This window comes from Tinamus guttatus, unplaced genomic scaffold (assembly GCF_059628265.1).
Source record: "Tinamus guttatus ecotype Peru unplaced genomic scaffold, ASM5962826v1 Tinamus_guttatus_pri_ptg000472l, whole genome shotgun sequence".
Lineage (NCBI taxonomy): Eukaryota > Metazoa > Chordata > Aves > Tinamiformes > Tinamidae > Tinamus > Tinamus guttatus.
This window is the reverse complement of record NW_028289006.1, coordinates 7,181,403-7,202,208: the sequence shown is the minus strand read 5'-3', so window position 1 is coordinate 7,202,208 and position 20,806 is coordinate 7,181,403. Positions and strand designations below refer to the sequence as shown.

The 20,806-nt window shown below is 37.5% G+C and overlaps 1 protein-coding gene across 5 annotated transcripts in view; it reads right to left on the bottom strand.

The window, feature by feature from the left end:
* ATP2B1 (ATPase plasma membrane Ca2+ transporting 1) overlaps positions 1-20,806 on the bottom strand; it is a 61,687-nt gene that overhangs the window by 11,557 nt on the left and 29,324 nt on the right. For all 5 annotated transcript variants that reach the window (XM_088532912.1, XM_088532911.1, XM_088532914.1 and 2 more), the window contains exons 3-15: positions 17,052-17,249; positions 16,105-16,359; positions 15,892-16,017; positions 15,358-15,501; positions 12,434-12,472; positions 11,944-12,105; positions 10,163-10,377; positions 8,562-8,804; positions 6,877-7,118; positions 4,158-4,395; positions 3,011-3,190; positions 2,837-2,924; positions 2,378-2,484 (exon numbers count right to left, since the gene is read on the bottom strand). In XM_088532912.1, the coding sequence (XP_088389038.1) occupies positions 2,378-2,484; positions 2,837-2,924; positions 3,011-3,190; positions 4,158-4,395; positions 6,877-7,118; positions 8,562-8,804; positions 10,163-10,377; positions 11,944-12,105; positions 12,434-12,472; positions 15,358-15,501; positions 15,892-16,017; positions 16,105-16,359; positions 17,052-17,249 (2,237 nt within the window). The remainder of the gene's footprint in view (positions 1-2,377; positions 2,485-2,836; positions 2,925-3,010; positions 3,191-4,157; positions 4,396-6,876; positions 7,119-8,561; positions 8,805-10,162; positions 10,378-11,943; positions 12,106-12,433; positions 12,473-15,357; positions 15,502-15,891; positions 16,018-16,104; positions 16,360-17,051; positions 17,250-20,806) is intronic.

Here is a 20,806-nt window from a genome sequence, read left to right as displayed (position 1 = left end):
CTATAAAAACCTAGCTCTACATGAGGCTATTTCTGGGGTTCATCCTTTAAAAACAGTTTTTAAATCTCCAAGAATCAACGTTGGGAAGTCACATTAAGTTGCACATCCTTTAGAGAACGTAGCAGTACCGAAGGGAGGCCGACACCTCGAGGAGACTGTGAGCTCCCCCGGGAGAGGCTCCCGGGCCGGTGCGAAGCAGCGGCCGGCAGGTGGCGCCGCTCCCCCGCGCAGTCCGCGCTCGAGCCCCTCCGCGGCTGCCAGCGGCCGAGCAAGATGGGAGAGCCATCTTCAAACCATTTCTGCACTGAAGCTGTGACATCAGACACAGGCTGTGCACACCCCTGGTGAGGTTTAAACACCCACAGCCTCCCTATGGCATCTAAACAGTTTAACTTCTGGGCTGTGTCTAATTCATACCTCTCTAGGATAGCTTTTTGAAATAGTGGAAGCAAAATGTTTAACTTCGTAAGAAATGCAATGATCTTTATTCTTGATTATTTTGCTAAGAAAATGAGTTGCCTGCACAGTTATGTGTATGACTTAAAAAGGTGTCTTTAAGCCACCTACTATATGCTATTTATTTTAAGTGATAATTAGATAAGCAGTTAAAGAGCTTCTTACACAGATAAACATAGATGACACCTGCATGAAGCACCTATGTTCTCGAAAATGAAAATAATTGTTCTCTTGCAGTGACAACTACAGCAGCTATTTAAAAGCAAAAAAAAAAAAAAAAAAAAGTATTCATTACAGCCCACAGAACATTTCATGTGTAGCTGTCAAATTTGCAAGCCATGCTTTTGAAAAAAGCTCCCTGAAAGTGGCAGGAAAGCTCTTCCTTCCCTCATTTTTTCAGGCCAAGAAAAGCATCTGAGTCAGCACATCTGTATGCACTCTAGGAAGAATGTGATCTTTGCTTTTATCTTAAAAAATGCTTGCTAAAATGTCGTAAAAGAGTGACCTGCTGGCAAGCTCTTACATACCTGCTCACCTTAAGGCTGAGGAGGAAACTTAAAGCAGGAGGAAATTCAGAAACTCTATCTTAAATGCATGAAAAGAGAAGAAAAACAAAGTCTACATACTTCAGACATGCCTCCATCTAGTATTAACACTTTAAAACTGTTTGCTTGAATTGATAATATCAATCCGTTTCAAGTAAAAGTATGCCAGGCACTTACTATCACTTGTTCTAGGCATCTGCATATCAGGGGAAACCAGTATTGGTAGTTTTTCTTTTCATAGACACTTTAAACCAGATTGGAGTAAAAACATCTCAGTCTGGTTTACAAACTAGATGTCTAAAGTGATCAGGTTTTCTAAGGGCCTTTCTTTATAGCTGTTCGCCAAATGCTAGCTGAAAAAGTATGAAGTAGAAGATGATCTTGTCTGCGGAATAAATACGGAATGAAGAAAAGGCATTTCTTAAAACAAAAACATAAAAAATAAATAAAATAAATAAAAATAAAAACAAAATAAAAGGGTCATATTAAAAAAAGACAATTATTATCTGGAGGGAATTGAAGTTTTGTCACGCCATTCCTTCAGGTCAGGCCAGAAAGGACAAAGTGATATTAAGATTCCCATAATTGCTCTACACTGATCAGGACATTGTAATAAATTAATGCTTAACACAGTGATGACTAACACAAGGTAAGCTTAGAATATGCAGTTCAGTCCCTAGCCACTGATTTTCCATGGGCCCTGTCTAACAGCCAAGTTAGGCTACTGTTTCAAAGCTTGCTTAAGAATTTTGAGGAAGCCAAATACTCTAAGGAACCACACAGGCAAATGAAAGTCCTAGACTTGTCATAAAATGTTTTATTTCAAACCTGTACTGGGAATGTTCCTTCGTACAGCCTCTGAAAAACTTTTAAACATGAAACAGTAGTCTCGATAATGATAAGCTCCCCATCTCATCATCTAATGGAAGATGGACAAATATAATTGTATCCCATGCAAGTCTTACTGAAAGTCAGCACAAAATGCTACTTACAATAAAAAATCATTTTGCCATATGTTGAGCAGATCTCATTTCTGAAATCTTAAGTCCACAGTATTAGTATAATGTTGCTACATTCTGCAACAAACCTTTCTATAAAAAGATTTTCATTTGCAGCTGTTTGAGCATCAATGATGTTAAGCTTTATTCAATGGCAAATACCACCAACATTTTTCCCCAAATAAAGACACAATTAAATTGGAAGACTGACGAGGGAAAGTGCAGTGAAAAGTGAGAGGAATGTTGACTCAATTACATTAATTTAGTTGTGTATTAGGCAACTAAAAATGTAGGACTGTGCAGTTTTATCATAAGTGATTTGATAAGGTGGCTGAGCAAAGAAAGGGTTAAAATACTGAAGATTATGAAGAGTCATACCATAGCAAATCCAACATCTGCCTTCTTCAGCGCTGGGCCATCATTGGTACCATCACCAGTCACGGCTACAACTTGCCTCTGTTCAAAGATCGTGCTGTCAATTATACCTAAAGTACAATAACATCTCAGGGTTATAGTTCAACACAGCACACGGTTATTGACAACACAGCACAGACTAAAACTAAGAAAAAAAAAAAAAGAAAAAAACAGTTTCATCTTCTTCAGAGTCACGAAGCAATCACAACAGATAGTTCACGTTGTTTTCATTTCTTAAGTAATAAAAACTGTTTGGCAAGTGACGACTCCCTCATGAACATTTCCCACTGCTAATGATCATAGATATCTTCTAGGAGCAGAATCTTATGCAGAACCTCAAGTAAGAGTGGGTACTTCATAGTCAGTTTTGAGAGAGCAAAACCATCATTTTAGTGTTCAGCGTTTCTGAAAGGGGATATTTACCTTTTACTAGTGTGTGTTTGTCAGTGGGAGATGATCTTGCAAGAACACGAAGCTTTGGCCAAATTTTATCTATTCGTTCTTGTTCTATCTGCAAAAACAGCAATTGTTAAATTTTGCAGTTAGGAGCCTGAACAAAATATCTAACCTTCTACATTCAGTAGCCAAAATACTTACCTCTCCTTTTTCATTGCGTATTCTCCTATTAAAGTCTTTGCCTTCTAAACACAGAAAGTCTTCACCAGGATTCAGAATACCACATTTTAATGCAATAGCACGAGCAGTATTAATGTTATCACCAGTGACCATACGAACGGTTATGCCGGCACGTTGGCATTTTTTTATTGCATCAGGTACCTATATGCAAAATAAATAAAGAAATAAAAATATTCTAGGCTTACAGATTATACATCAGCTGAATAAATCTAGACATGTCAATGAAAGGAAACCCTTTTGTCTCAAACTAGGATAATCTTTTTTTTAGGTATTCTATAACAAACAGTACAAACATCAACCAAACAAACATCAACATAGATGTTGAAATATGAGTTAAGTAGTTTACCTTAATCCTTCACCTGAAAACCCACAATCTGGTATTCTGAAAAGTTTGCTGTTTTTCCTTCCCACTCCCTCTCCCCCACCCTCCCCTTAAAAAAAAAGAAGAATTTTTCAAATAATGCAATACTAGAAAATATTATACACTTGAAAGAATCTTCATCATACATTAGACTACAATATCTCAACGTGTTTTACATTTACACCATGAAGTTCTGGTTTCTCATTTATGATGATGAGAAAAAAGGAATGTAGTTTTTAGCCTCTGACTTTTAGTGTGAAGTCATGCTAACAAGGATTAGAGTCCCACCTACACACAGCATAAAAGCTTTCACTATTTTTAAGATATACTGCCCTCCAAGAGCTCAACTACAAGCCAAAACTCGTTCCCTTTAGGTGACAACTGTTCTTCTCTTTCACTCCTCGTGAAAAGCTGTCAGCAAGTGAAATGGCTAATATTATCCTGAACAACGGTCTTTGTATTTCTAGCAGTAAAAAAAAGAAGCTGTTCCGACTACTCAGGATGCTGCTTAGTAAGCGTCTTAAGTCATTAGTTTGTACAGAGCTTCAGTAACCCGGCATAAGTGACGTTAAGAAGTTTTAATCTGCTTTTATAGCTCCATTAACTCCCTTCCCCCTCAAGAAATTAGATTTTCATTAACTATGCTTTAGACTTACAACTGCAGTTCAGTTTCTTGCATTCTCTACATGACCAACATGAATCAACATCTGTTTAACAGCATCGCTGCAGCTTAGTCAGTAACCCTACCTCAGGTCTCACAGGATCCTCGATCCCGACAACAGCAATGCATGTCAGACCAGTAACAATATCATTTTCGTTGTCCCATTCTGGCTCAGGTTCCCCTGCTGGGAAGTCTCTGAATGCCAGACAGATGGTTCTGAGTCCTTCTGAAGCCATAGGCTCTATTACAGTTTTTACAATATCATCACGGTCCCTGGGCCTGAATGCCTTTGGTTCTCCATTAGCACTCAGTATTTTGAAGCACCTGAAAAAAAAGAACAATGCTTAAGTAGTTACCAGATTTTTTTGTGGTGGAAAATTTGTTGTGGAAAACAGCATATTGGTCAAACCCAGTTAAGTTTTCCATGAACTTCATTTTCACTAGACTATATCTAAAGAGAAAGAAAGAAAAAAAAAAAAAAGCCAGTAGCAGCAGTTCTAAGATAATCTTCTGCATATGCACTTAATCACTTTGTAATTGCAAAACAGTCCAGCTGTAGAACATTAACTGAGTGGGTGGATCATCCTACAATGAAAAAAAATGCCCAGTGAAATTTAGGAGACAAGTATTATTCACCTCCCAGAAATATCCATTTCCCTATTGCCTGTTAACAGATTTTAACATCTGTGCTTGTTGAGTTAGTCAACTTAGTTTCAAGTTCAACCAAATAATCCCACTTTGTTAACTGTTGTACACGTCTCAGAAGTACAGCATGTTTCCTACTGCATGAACTGCAGTGCTTACACAGCTATAAGTATGGACAACAATCTCTGGCAATACAATGAACCAATGCTTTCCTTAAAGTAGTGAAGTTTGCACAAAGGAAAAAAGAAGGAGGTGGTCTAGCTTTTATAATCTCAGAGGATATGTTGGCATAAAGTTCTTAAAAAGCACTAAAAGAAAAACACTTAATCTGAGTTTAAGTAGTTTTATAAACTAGATTCAAAGCTCTACTCTAGCATTCCAGCACATGCTACATTTTTTCCTATTGCCAATACCCCTCCTTTCACAGAAAGCAGATGTGCTGCATCAGTATTGCTGCCATAAGTACGATGCTGCCAGGGATTTTGAACAATGAATTTTGTTTTGTCCATCTGTGTCCTTAGAAAAATTCTTCCATAAGAACAGCATTTACTTCAAAAATACTATGTTGACACTGAAAGATACTCAGCCATATAGTATAGGCTGCTAGACAACTGCTATTAAGTTTAAGTATCTAGTTGAAGGGTTTCAATTCTCAGACGCAAGAGCATATTAAAAGTTTCCACTTCAGCCAGGAAGTGAAGATGAAGCAGGCCCTTAATTTAAAGTTTGTAATTTTTATTGTGACTGAAATTTGAAGTCCATCCTAATTTCCCAATTTAGGTCATCTGTTCAAATGTCAGTTGGCACCCACTAAGGATATCCCGTATTAACTCCAATTACAGGACTCTATTTATGAATTCAAAGATGAATTCAAAGCAGTCTAAGATGAATAAATGGAAGCCAGTAAACTTTATGAAGACTTAAGTGAAACTTGCTTCAAATATTTGACTCAAAACTTTTAGATAACAGAAAAACCTCCTCTGTATTAAAAAAAAAAAGCATTTATTTTAGGCTTACCATTATTAGCAATGCATATGCTTTCAATGCTCAATAATGAAGTCATATAAGCGCTGGCAAAGAATGAGTAGTCCAGTTGGCAAACCACGTTACAAGCTCTGAGATTCATTTCATGCACTGAATAGGTTTTGTGTAAAGAAAACGGCTAATGATGGTAAGATGTTTTTTCCCAGTTGGTACATAGTTTTAAGTAGTTTTAGGGTTTCAACTACTCCAATAGCATCCAAATCTCATCTTAAGAATATCTGTGCTTCCCTAGACAGTGTTTTGGGCAGCCAGTAGCAGCAAAAAGAATATTGAACTGATGAACATTACATGAGTGCTACTCACAGACTAGGAATAGTCTGAAAAGAGACTGGGCACAGCCACCTAGAAAACAAGATTCATGTATGTAATGATTTCTCTCTTCACTTGGTTAGGTGCCACTGCAAAACCCTTCTTAGCACCTAAATATCTGGACTGCTGGGAAAGATCTCTCCCCTAAATTCTAACATCTCTAGAAAACCTTCTGTAGATGGGCAGGTTTATAAGGAAACAACTTACTTTCTCACATTAAAAAATTGCCAGTTTCTCAGCTGGTCAAGTTCAATGCTTTATTAAAATTATGAAGCTTGGCACTGACTTGTACTGCCTTTTGAAGCTGAAAGCAATCTGTGTTCAGAGTCGCTATTCAAAGATATAAACCCTTCCTGGAGTTTGATCATATCAGCTGTTCAGAACTGACAGAGATGGGTTAGCATTTTCACCAACCACACCTAGAGCTGAAGTAGAACAATTCACAGATACTCTCCTGTATCAAAACAGTTTAGAGATTAAAGTAATGACCTGCTATACTTTTAAAAGTGTGGTTTATTTTCGGAGGGGGGGGGAGTGTTGAATGAAAACAATTCAAATGCTACTTGCTCACTTTCCTGCAGAAAGTGGCACCATTGAGGGAGAGAAACCAGGGAGCTTCCAGCTATGGAAAAGGTATAGGGACTGGTGCAGGACTGGTGCATTTGGTGTGAACAAGGCAAAACTTTATATCATTATCGAAGAGTGTTGGTTTTTTTTTTTTTTTTTTTTTTTTAAATCAGTGTCTCTTCAGCTACTACAACATTTAAGTAAGTTAAAGTGCCACAGTATGACAGTAGTTGCTCTTACTTTTTAAGAACTATCTCAGAGGCACCTTTACTGAATATCCGGAAACTGCCATCAGAGTTTTTTAACACAGTACTCATAGATTTTCTAACAGAGTTGAAGGTGTATACTTTGTACAAATCCTCTTCCGGTATCTCATTTCTTACATCCTGATAATCACGTTTTAAATCCAAGAGCAACCCCAGCAAGGCACATTCAGTTTTATTTCCAACATGACGTGGCAGGCCACCTTCTTTTTCAGGAGGCTGTAAAAAGAACAAGAATCTTTGTTGGCTAGGAGGTAAAGTTATCAAGCACTAAGGTACAGCATCTAGAAAATGTGGAAGTCAAAGCTTAGTTCTTCACAATGATTAATCTGTAAATTCCCATGAGTCATGAGCCAAAGTCATACTGCTGGCTTTTAAAACAACTTCTGCACCTGTTTAGGCTTACAATCCATTGTCACAGGCTTAAAATCTGCCATTAAGTTTGTATCAAATCCCCAAATGATCTTTCTGCAAGGCATTTTCCATTGCTCAAGACACCTAACTGAACCACTCAAGTGTAATGGAACCTTCGGTAATTTTGCAATTCGAAAGTGCGGATAAGTCTGAGAAAACTGAGCATACTAAATGGCTTTGTTTCTGCTAAATTAAGGCATTCCCTCCTGTAACAGTTCTCTCCTGATGATTTAGACCATGACCACATCACCTGTTAGCCTTCCATTGAATAAAGCAAGTCTAAGCTTCTTAAGTTCTGTTTTCTAGGCCATAGCCTATTTGACTCTTAAGTCTTTCCAGTTTCCAGGGCTTTAGAAGCCAATACCAGAACTAGTGCTTGTTTTAGTAATGTGGGACAAGCACTTTCTAGCAGTACATATGTTTCAGTATTTCTCTGAATAAAGTTGAGCTTTTGTAGCTGTAACACTGCCGTCTGTGGGGGGTGGGCAGAAGCACTTATTCAGCCTAACACTTCTTCAAGTATCTTGATCACAACTTCATTAACTCTAAGACAGTCATCTATGTTGCAAACCACACACTTGGCTGTGCTGAATACTCGTGGAATAGCAAGGAAGCTATGTTTTGAGTTGCAGAAAATACACTGCACGCAGAGGAGAAATTAAGGTATTGGTCAAACATCACCCATAGGGATTGGTGTGGAGCTTGATACATAATATTAAGGAGTCCCCTATTTATAATGCAGTCTCTATCCTATTCATTCCAAAATATTTTTGAAGGCTCAATAAGTTGTGAGCAAATGTGTATAAAACTGTATAATCTACAGACGCATGGAAATACTACCTGAAATAAAAATCCACAGTTGCTACCAGCACTCGCAGTTTCTCATTACAGTCCAGACAACACTGTGCCACTCTCAGTTCTACACTGAAGCAGCATCCAGACCAAGCTAAGATGCTCTCTGAGTAAGCATCCTCTCTCCATAAAACAGATTTAGACACGACTATGAAATGAATTTATCTTTTTATGAGAAATTCAGCTTCCTGAGATCTTCTGAATCACCAGATGAAAACAATTTTATAGAAGCCAATTTTAAGTTTTGTTCCAAATAAACTTTTGAGCAATTTACAGCAGATGCAAAAAAATCTTGCACTTAAAGTTAGCAACTGACTATCATATGACCAACAGACAATTTGGATACTTTGAGGAACATATTTAGAAGAATTATTTAAAATGAGGAAATCCACTTACCAGAATTTTGGAAGTATAAGCACAGTTAACAGAAATTCCTGTCACAAGATAAGCCATAGTTTTCTCTGGAATAGCTTCTGGTTCTGGAATTTTTTTATAATGTTTTTCATTGATGTAGGCTTGGACCACTGTCATTCTGTTCATGGTCAATGTTCCAGTTTTATCTGAGCAAATAGCTGTTGCATTACCCATTGTTTCACATGCATCCAGATGTCTCACCAAGTTATTATCTTTCATCATTTTCTAAAAAGACAAAAGGAGTCAAAATGAGTCAACTACAGTTGTGACTTGTAGTTCCTGCTTCAGAAATTCTCATTTAGGATATTGAGTTTTAGACTGCAGTCTCAGAATACACATAGCTTTTAGGTTTTAAGCATCTCACCGTGTAAGAAATTGTACCCTATTTTCTAAGTATTTCTCTAAGATTTGTCATGTCACAATAAGCTACATTTTGAACTAATTTCCCAGAAACAATCTTAATCTCTCACATCTACATGTCAATCAAATTGAAACTATTAATATTACTCAGACTATTATGATGAAGTAGTTTTTGATATTCTTTAGAAGTGGGGCAGAGGCACAGATTGAGTTTATCAGATACAGTGTAAATCTGAGCTGGAACTCACTCGAATGGCAGAAGTTCCATTTGTTGCCTGAAGTCCATTGTTTTTCCTCTTACAAGAAATAGCCAAATGGGCCATACCACAGACTTACCAGAGTCTATGGAGAATGTATATCATACGATACATATTTTAAATATGCTACAGCCAAACTTAACATCAAATACAAACTGAATTCCTAGTGTTTCTGCTAACAGAGTGAACACTACACAAGTTTCACAAGCCTAACATTGTTTAAAAGTCTTTATCTAACGTGCTTGGATAGCGTTTTAACCTTGAAGAGAGTAATTTAAAACACTACAACAGGAAAGCTACCACAAGTTAGTACTGTAAATTGGGAAGTTTTAGAACAGAGCATACACTGTCATGACTATAAGATGGCATTTCAAAACACTTTCAGGGTGCCAAAGCATGAAGAAGTGTCAGAGGACAAAGAACATGAGCTTAAAAAGCATGCTATATAATAAATAGTGTGCTAGGTTCTGCAAAATTCAGAAATAGAACAAGAAGCTGTTCTCAGCCTTCATGGAGTAAAAATCCAAAAACATTTGCAGTAATTGCTTGTTTAGCATATTAGCACAATATTAGGTGAAAGGTCAGGTTAAGAGAAATTTGTATTATTTATAAGTTCTAATACATCAATTTAGTATAAGCAAATGCTACGCTAACATCATCACACTGTATTGGAGGACTAAATACATCTTACACCTTTAAAGAAAAAGATTAATCCAAACAGCAAAACCATCATCTTTAGTTGGTGACAACAGGCTGTCACTGTTTACAGTATTTAGGTTAATGTGAATTCTGAGATTAAGAAAAATACTGTGGCGCATTTTTTGTACAAGGAAGTAAAGCAAGGAAAGCAAGCCTCCCTCGGTGTGTTAGAAACATGCTGCCTCTGATGCTCTTTTCGACTGAGAGTTTAGAGCCGATGAATTCACCTAACTACTTTTAAAGTCTGTTCCCCCTCTACGCACTTACCTTAACAGAGTAAGCCAGGGATATGGTGACTGCAAGTGGAAGACCTTCTGGTACTGCCACCACCAAGACCGTAACTCCAATAATGAAAAACTTCACAAAGTACTGAATATAAATTGGTGTACATTCAGCAAGCCATGGTCGCTTCTGAACCCAGAAGGTATCGATCACAAAATACAGCACAAGGATAATGACTGTGATTGCAGACATCAGTAAACCTTATTAAAAGAGAATAAACCATTTTCAAATGTCATCTTAAACATTCATCAATATAGATTCTGCATAAGTCAAGTGCAAAAATTTTTGCCTTTATGGAACTTAGTTTACAGCTACAATTTTGAACAGGCAAGTCAGGAAGCATCGGGTAGTGCAGAGCGGTTCTGACTTTACCAAAGAAAGTAAAAACAAAAATGTTTTCATTTAATTGAAAAGCTTAGATCCAAATGTAAACAGAAAAGATTAGTATCTAAAGCAAACTGATCGATCAGAATGATTACTGAACAAATTCATCAGGTCTTCAGTTTTGATACTGGTTTTTGGTGCATTATTCAAAACGGATAACCATTCATACCCCAATAAGTAGGGTGGATTGGATATTTAGTACAGAAGATAAACACGGTGTTCGATAAAATGGAAATGGCTGGAGAGGTAAATTGGAGAAACTACTGTTAGCAAGCTCGGTGGCACGTGCAAGGCACCACGGAAAAGCAATGAAGGAAAACAGGCTTGGCGGGAAATTGAGGAACAGGAGTCACTGAGGTGTCAGTTCTTCACAGAAAAATACTCCAGTGAGGCACAAGCCAAAGAAGCAGGACAGAAAAATGCATGCATAAAGTTGATGATTAACATAAAGAGTGTGCAGGAAATTAAGAGGGGTCAAAAGGTACAAAAAAACCCCAGCAAAGGTTCTTACTTATGAAACGTGAAAAACAACAACACTGAAGATGTGTTACTAAACACAAAACACTAAACATATCACAGAGCTAAAGCTATTATTTTTTTCTTTTTCCTCAGCTCCACAACTATGTTACAACATGTTGTAAACATGGCATTTTTCAGGATGCAGACTGGTCTACACGACCTCCTGATGTCCCTTCTAATCTCAATCTTTTAACAAATCTACATGCAGCAAGAAAAAGCCTGAAATACCAGAATCAAACCTCTACATGGTAGACAATATAGCCTAGAACTTAGTCTCAGTGATTCTTGTGCACTGGATTATGTTGCCATCTTAGTTCGTCTTCAGTGAGAGACAGTTATCAAAGGTTTTGACAGATAGCTGTAAAGTTGGCTGATAGAGAATATGACATAAGTGGAAAAAAAAAGGCAGTAAAACTGCTATTTACTAGTGGGGCATATTTAAGTTACAATTCTTAAGCCTCTGGAAATGTCAGAGAGAACCTCTCTCTACTATTTTTTTTCCACATAAGTTAATTTACAGTTCTCTAGGTGAATCATTAAGTGATTGCCTTTCTAAAGATTACACTGGGTAACTGTTATGAATGGTAGGAAGTTGAAAAGTTCTGTCCTAGCAGCTGAGATTCTAAACTGTGAGTCTATTTAAATCAAGAACAAAAAAAAGGGCAAACAAAAAATTTACATAATGCAGTTTGAGAAGCCATGAGCACAGGTCGTGCATGAAGCAAAATTGCAAACATTAGTATTTCACACTTGAAATGGTCGAACTGGTTCAGGCTAGCTACTGAAGTAATCCCCCTCTGAGCTATTTATGTTCCAACTTTATTCAGGTGTGACATCAAACAAAGAGTAGTGTCAAATCATACCCGCTTTGCCAATCTGCACTGCTAGCTTCGTCAGTTTGCCTTGGAGAACAGATTTTTCCTTCTTTGGCAGATTTGATCTCTTCTTGTCTTTCTCATCTCCATCTCCCCCATCTTCACTCTTCAATGGTTGCATTTCCATGGCTGCACCATCCTGAGCTTTAGCTAGAAGTAGTGAGCAAGTAAAGTTTAGCCATTCTGAAATCCCTTTAATAAATGGTACATATAAAGCTTGATAATCCCAGTTCCCACTAAACGTCAATATTTTGGTAACTTCCATCCAGTGACGCCCTAACATCTGAATATTTAAACAAGATAGAATCAAAATCATGCTTACTTATTTTCATAGTATCCACTTCGCGACTCTCATGTTCCTTTAGTACAAACATTTCAGACTTAATTACTAAGTAAGCATCTTTCATATGAATATATATATTGCATACTCTATTTGAAAATTAGGACTTTAAGAGGGAAGCACAGAAACTGCATTTACCTTTATTACGGTTCTCAACAGCTCCATCCTGCTTTTTACCTGTGAGACAGGGGAAAGGGGAACAAGTTATATTTTAAATTAGTCATGCAAAGTCTACTTCTATATTTAGGATTATGATAATAATAATAATAAAAATAAAATAATAATAATAAAAGCTGCATTTAATAATATTTATCTGAAACACTGGAGATAGAAGACTGACATGACTGAGACTTCAAATATAAGTCAACACTACTATTGAGTACATTGGGCAGCAAGAAGCTCACACCAGTTCTTTGGACTGCAGTTTTCCTTTACAAGACTTCCTGCAATATTGTATTATTACAGTTAAGTTTGCACAGACATTCAGCAGTGACTAGGTGGAAACAGAGCAGAAGGCCTGGCCTGACCAGACTGCTGCCCCATTGAAATAGTTCAGTGAGAACTGAACTGAGCAGAGGGAGGCAGTTTACCTGTAAGGAAAACATTTAAAAGGTTTGCCTAAACTTTTTCTAGAAAAGGCATTTGCTCTCTTAAAGCCTCATTCTTCGTTCTTCCAGTTCTTGACAAATATATCTGATTGCTACTATAATTAACTGTAAGATCTCCTTTCCAGAAGCAATGCTTTTGTACAACACCGAAGAAGCTACTGTAGTATAAAATATTTATAAATCCACACCAAAGCTTAATGGAGGCACAGCCCTGGATTACTGGATCTATGCTAACCCTATTTACGCAAGCATGAAGATAATCTGTTGGCAACACACCAACATTAGAGCACTAACAGAAGAGTTCAAGTTCATGATGAAATATTGCTCCTACCTCTGTTCAGAAATGGAGTTCTGCAAAAGATCATAAAGGACACTAAAATGATGAATATTGATTCATGAATAAAGTGTGATATATAATAATTGAAAGAACTATGCATCATATACGTAGGCAGTCACTACCATTTTTTGCTTGGATTCTCAGGTTAACAGGTATTAGACATTACGTCATCTAGAGACAACGTGTCAGCGCTTCTCAAAACAACAGAAAGAAAAGGTTACAGTAACTACTTGTAATAGCTTGAAATGAAAACAGGAAACTGAGGAACAAAACCCACAATTTGCAGCCTCACTACTATCTGACATATGTAATTTTGATGCATTACTCACTGATAAGTCATGACATCAGTTATGGCTTCTGCATAATCTCTACACATAAGAGACTAAGAGACTCCCCCCAGCATTCTCAGAATAGCTGAGGAGAAAAACATGTTTGTCTTCTCTGAAGATGTTACCTCACTCAGTTTAAGACGTCATTGTTATCTCTTAACTTAATATTTGTTCTCCTCCAGTTCTTTTGTCTTTCCTACAAGAACAAATTCTATACTTGAGATACTTTTAACTCTCTGTACCTACATATGCTTTCACTCTGAACTAAGGCACATACAGACAACTAAAAATAACCACTTTAATCTCCTTAACATTCACAGAGAAGCCAATTTAGTTTAAGATTCTCCTTGGTAAAATTCAGGTTATCAGGCTTCCAATTTGAGCAAAAGAGGAAGTTGTCTATCCCAGGAGACAAGTATTGAGGCACTAGAGCACACCAAAATATAATCTGCCATAAAGATGTTTTTTTATAGAATAATATACAGTGAGAGATCTATGATCCTTCCTGCATCTCCTGTAGCAGCTGGAATATTGCTTGCTTCCTTTTTCTTCCTTGTAAGAAAATAATACACTACTCTATACAAATCGCGCAGTGTTGCGATTCAACTTTTACTCTTCACTATACCACTAGAGCTTGAAACTCTGAACTATAAATGGGAAATAAGTTTCAAGAAGAGCTAAAATTAAGTGGTTATGAACTAAGCCAACATGAAGCACAGTTCAATCCCAGGTTCTGCACAGAGCGCACATATCAACATCCTTCTAAAACTGAAGAGCACTGTGATTCCTAAGTACATTTCTGTATGGCTTTACTGTTTCTGTTACTCTGATAAAGGAGTATGTTTTTCTATCAGGAGTTCTGCTAGGCTCGGTCTCACCCAGCAGAACTCACGAGAGTTTCTACAAGAATTCTGCTGTGACGACGTTCTGTCCTGACCATGCCTTGTAAGAGCTAGCACCAAAGCATTACTAGTTAACTTTACTAAGCTTTGATTCTTACACAGATAGGATAAAGGCTATGACCTAGAAAAGTGACCTTGTAATGCTGGTTACTGATCAAGCCTCTCAAATTAAAGATATCCCATTCTGCACCTCATAAGAAGGCTCTAAAATTCTGTGTGGCAGAATCTCTTCCCCTCCACTCCAGCCTCCCAAAACACATTGGGAGGAAAAGGTCACTAGGTTTTTATCATATCACTAGGTTTTTAGCATTCAAAGTTTCAACTCTGGATGAAAAGTGTTGACAGGAAAGGACTGTCTTTCACCAAAATAGGTGATATTTATATTTAAGTTATACAAAAACTCAGCACTATGTTATCAATGATTCAAGCTGGTCTCCTTCAAGTGGCACATTCGCCATAGAAGAAATCACTATACAGGACATTTCTCATCTGTTAAAAGCAGAACTAGATAATGATTAGCCTTAATCATTGGTAATAAACTATTTGCCATAAGCAAGTATTTGCTATGAAGCATGAATGCTTGTAGAAGTTGCACACGATAGCAGCATAATAATCTACATGCTATATGGCTAGTTAGGAGTTATAAACTTTTCAACTTATGATTGGTCAAAAAATAACTGAAGTTTAATTAGAAATCCACATGACAACAGTTATTAACAGCAGTATACGCTGTTAGATTACTGGATCATTCATATATGAAACAGAGAAAGCATGAGGTTTTAAGAACTTTTTTGGGTCAGTCTTCTGGCTCCTGATAACTAAAACACTTTCACATCCAGTAATATTCACACCCCACCTCCGAGCCCTTTAAGACTATGATGCCTACTTTTCTTGTCTTTCTTCTCTTTTTCCTTCTCCTTCTCCTCTTCATCTCCTCCAGCCCCAAGTAAGGTAAAGATGATTCCAGTCTGAGAGTTCACACCTACAGCAGTAACTACCATTCTTCCAGAGCCTTCCATCACATGTGTACCTGAAAGATTGCATCAGGTTTTCCACTGAAACTTCAACAGTTGTACTGCAGAGTATAAAGTAAACAGCTTTTTTAATATGAAGGTGAGAACCTGTAAGACCGTGCATAAATTACTGCATTTTCCAAGCGATTTAACTGCCAAAATTATCTGGAAAATTGAGGAAAAAAAAAAGAAAAAAGCAACTGTAACTGTACAGGCAAGAACTTTTGTGAGTTTTAAGGGTCAGATCATGTTGACGGAAGTTTGTGATAGTTGTGCTATGATTTCTGGATACTTCCAGTAATCACCAGAGATAAGGTCTAGGCTGACAGATTTTAACCTCAAAACTTCAAACAACCAGTTCCCCAAAAACCTGTTAATTTCTTCCAGCATTTTCAAATGTCACACACCTGAAAGCAGCATAGGATCTCTGTCCAAAGATTTCTTAACATGGTCGGATTCTCCAGTCAGTGAGCTTTCATCAATTTTGAGGTCATTGCCTTGGATGAGTACACCATCAGCTGGTAAGAGATCACCTAAAACAGATTATTAGAGAGGTTAACTTCAGCTTCTTGCTAGGAAAAAAAAAAAAGTTTAATTGTTCAACTTAAAAATATATTTACCATATTTCACTTGTGCAATATCTCCAACGATTATGTCAGCGACTGGTATCTGAATGACTTGGCCACCTCTGATGACTGTAAATTTCTGTTCTTGTTCAATTCGGCTCTGCAATCCCCGAAACTGTTTCTCTTTACTCCAGTCATTGAAAGCTGTTACTAATACCACACAAACTACAGATAGGAGGATTGCTGCTCCTTCAATCCAACCTGTTTCCCCTTCCTCCTCCTCTTCACCAATGTTCACTGTTCCGCATACTGTAGAACACAGATTTTAGATATAAGTTAACATAAACATTTACTTCATAAAACAAAACATTAGCCAAAGAGAACATGATGTTACTAGCTAGACTTCTTTACAGCTTTGATTTAGTTCCAGGAATAATCACAAAGCTAGAGAACCTGTAAGTTAGAGGTTTGAGTTTTTTATCACCTAGAATTTTTACCCCTGCTTCTCTGACCACAAGAGAGGTTGATACAGAGAGCTACCCAGCACTTATTATCTTGTTATCAATGGCATAAAAAAGCTGCCCTAGAAAACTAGTTAACCAGTTTTACAAAGGAAAATTTACAATATACTGATTCTCTACAGAAAGTAGAAAATATAAATGGCTAAACATTTTTGAGAAAAAGCTAGAACATTCGCACTGAAACAGGACTGAATCTAAGACAATCTACTGCTTCTGCTGCTTTTACTTCACTAAATAGTGGGCACTAGGCACTTTAGGCCCCTCTTTTGGGGTCAGAAACAGCCTGAATAATGACCTGGGCAATCTCATGTTGCCATTTTAAGGCAAGTAAGAGTTTCAGTAAGATTCTCTCAATAAGGAACAATAAACTGCTTTTTCAGACTTGCTGCCTTCATCAGATTTACAGGGTAGTTGTGTTAGACCAAGAATAATCAGTAGCATGATATATGTGGAGAGCTACTTTTTAAAATATATACTTACATGCTTCGTTCCCTCCTGGAGGCTGGTAAAAAGAAAGGCCCAAGGATACTATGGCTGCAATTTCTAATATAATTAGTGTAACATCCTGTAGTGCTTCCCATACTAACTGAAGAAATGTTTTTGGCTTTTTAGGAGGTATAAAGTTCTTCCCAAACACTGCTTCTCTCCTTTCTATATCTGCTGGATTTCCACTTAAACCTATTTAATAAGAAGACAAAGTTAGTGATGCTTGTTTGCCTTTCACCTTCACATTAGAAGTGATTAAGATCTCCCATTCATAAAGTAGTATCAAGCGCTACTCCATACGTAAGCATGTATTTCACATTCATATGTAATACCAAAAAGCTATACATTAAACAATCATGTATCACCCTTAATCAATTCCTCTGCAGCAAATAACTATTTAATAAATCACGCCTTGCCAAAGTGAAGCCTGAAGGTCCACCTACTTGCACTTAGTATGACACAGCAACAGGCATAGCAAGAGGCGTAGCTCAGTACAAAGCAAACAGGTTTGCAAGGCAAGATTATTAGTAGAGCTATTACTGTAGAGACTGAGTAGCAGCCAGATCACAGCCTGGGAAGCCAACTGTGGCACCCACTGTAGGGATTCTGTATTCAGAATAGCATCCTAGGAGTTTACAATTAACCTAGCATTTATCACGAGCCTGGTGAAGCTATCCAGGCCCCGGGTGGTGACAGGCAGCTATGTAGCGCTGCTGCCGCATCCCTCCACCTGGACAGCAGCTGCGGCTTGTTCTGAAGCTCCAGTCTCTTCATACCTTCTCTCATATAAAAAGAGAACCCACATTTCGCTCTTTGAAGCAGATCCCTTATGGTTTGTCACTGTAACTTTGTACCAATCCTACTTACTTGGCGCATGTCTTTAAGAATCCTCTCACTGCCCCGGCTCCAGGGGCCAAGGAAGCCTGGCAATAAGGGTCACAGGCCTTCACTAGAAGGCCTCACACTGCAAGAGTTAACTAAGCCCTTAAAGATAAAGGAATATGAAGCATATTTGGTACAAGACCATTCAAGCAACGTCTGCTGTAAGTACCTCCTGTTTGTTTTTTCAGCAGTTCCCAGCTCTCTAACACTATTTCATATTTAAACAGACAGCACTTCTAAAAGTAAAGTGGCCAAATTCTCGTTATGTGCCAACCAGAGTTCCAGTTACTTCGACCCTTCTGTCCCACAAAAGTTATGATCAATGCCAATTTAAACACTAGGTGATTAACAAGAGTCATGACTGCTGCAACTGGTTTTCATACTGAAAGAGTCCTGAATTAATGGTCACATTTCTGACAGACATTTCCTTAAAGCACCACATGATACAACAAGACACTTGTCAAAGCCTACTGAAATGTGAGACTCACTTTTAAATACAAAAAAAAAAGGTAAATAATTGCTTAACTGAAAAGCAAAGTGCTTAGATTATTTCAATATCAAAAAATACTCATAGCCATGTAGGTTAGATTTGATAGCATATAGGTTAGATTGGTTTTAGCATTCATAGATTCATAGCTCTAGAGGGTTAACAGAAAGGAGCATTTTCACTGTTTAGCTAAATCAACACACTTCTTGCTTGAAGTTTAAGCTTTGAGAATTCTCTCAAACTCAAAGAAGGAACACAGCAAGACGACTTTCAGAATTAAGTTGTATTATAGGATCTAGAGAAGCTCAGGACAGGTTGACCATCCCAAAAGGCCACAATATATTCTGATTTTATATCAGAAGTAATTTATCTAATCCTTTCAAAACAGCAGAGTTCAGAACACTAGTTGTATACTTTCTGTGATACCATTTTCTTCCTTTCTTTAAAGGGTACCCGCAAGCAGCATATTAGAAGCACAGAGCAAAGGCTTCTGATGAATGGAAAATAGCTTCTAACAAATTGAAATTCAAAGTGTTACCAACAGCACTTAAAATATTAATAAATAAGCCTAGCAAAGAAAAAAAGCATTTGAATTTTGAATATTTACAGTAAGCAATTGTGCATAATTACTGAGCTTGCTACATCCACCATGTGTCTGGTAATTCCACAGTTCATGACAGGCCTGAGGTCTAACTACTACATTGTATTGTTCATTATCTACTGTAATGATGACATTTATGTGATTCAGTTGATGCTTTGTCTAAAAAATATTTATTGTAAATATAGAAATAGATACTACTACAGAATCAAGATGATGTAGACCTGCAGAAACACTGCTGTTTTGGTGGTATCTCTCTCAAGAATATAGTGGGGTGGCAGATTTTACTATTTTGATATTTGTGAACAATTGCATTTGGACACATTTATATATGCATACATTTATACATATAAAGAACATGGCAATGTATTAAATACTAAGCAGTAAAGTCTGCTTAGAATGTCTTTTCTAGTAGTTCTTGTAAAGGATATTTCCCCTTTTCTACTTTGAGGCAGGTAGATTCGATCTGCCTTTTGGCTGAATACATGTTACCTTGCACTGTCAACTGCTGTGAGGCAAAGCCTGGCCCAAGGAGTTCTCACCCGCTGCATGGTATTTCTGAGCTGTACTTGTGCTGTGAAGCCACTAGCAGTTACACAAGCCAGCAAATTGTGTCATACAGAACGCTTGCGAGTAGGAAGCCGCCTAGTACAACTGTGCAGATTGAGACACAAGTTTCAACAAACCATAACTTTTATAATACTGAGCTGTTTTCACAGTCTTGCATAGATTTTCTCCATTGGAAATTTCTCCATTTATATTCTTACAACTAGAATTTGACAATAAAGAGACCTACTATTACTCCCAGGAAGACTCTACACTCCATAATATCGCTAAAAGAATTCATAGCAACTTTTCATATAAAGGAAGAGTTTGCTTTCTAAAAATTCATGTCATGACTTAGGAACAAACCCTAACCTTTGTAGAAGGCACGACCTGTTTTCAGTAACCCATCTTTCTTAACCTTTTAGAAACAATTATCAAGTCTTACTCCTGGGCCTGTTAAATTTATGAGCTATTCTGACACTTCAAAATTATGCCCTTTTATCAAGTTTCTCATTGCACTGTCCTGTAATCATCAGTTAAACGCATGTAAATGTCAAATCCTTTTCCAAAGAAAAGGCTCTGACCACACAATTTTCAGTACAGCAGAACCATCGCTCCAGCTTGAGCCCTGCTGCAGGAACAGGTCATCTGGCTATTCTAGTTTCAGGCACCTTCACACCCCTCTGAGTCTCGTCTGCTAACATGGTTGCTAAAATTTAGCAAGGTGAATTCTGCATGTTCCTGGGTACTTTGTGCCCAGTGCATCAAGGCATATATCCTTTCAGTAAGAGCAGACCTTGAACAGACACCTTGTAGACTGCTGTAAAAACAGTATTTAACCCTAACCTCAGTTCCTGTTTGTAGAAAAGTACATTTCTTCCATTGCCAAAATTTTGCATTATTTATGTTTTAAGTTTTCTTCAGATTAGTTCTGGTCTAGTCCCAGGCACTGACATGTTATACTTAATAGCTGATCTCCTAGAGAAATCCTCCTTTTCAGTAAGAGGAATCCAGTCCACATGATGACATTACTGCATGAGGTGAACATCAGATGGGAAATGAGGGCTTCAAAAGCAACCTGAGACAAAACTCCTCAATGCAGATGCACCCAAAAGTATTTTAAGGCATTAGTAGGCTGTTCTTGATGCAAGGAGACAAACCTTTCTGTAGCATTTAAGAATATAATGCCATAGTTTTCCAGGATTAAGACAACAGGTACTTCACTGCTAGCAACAT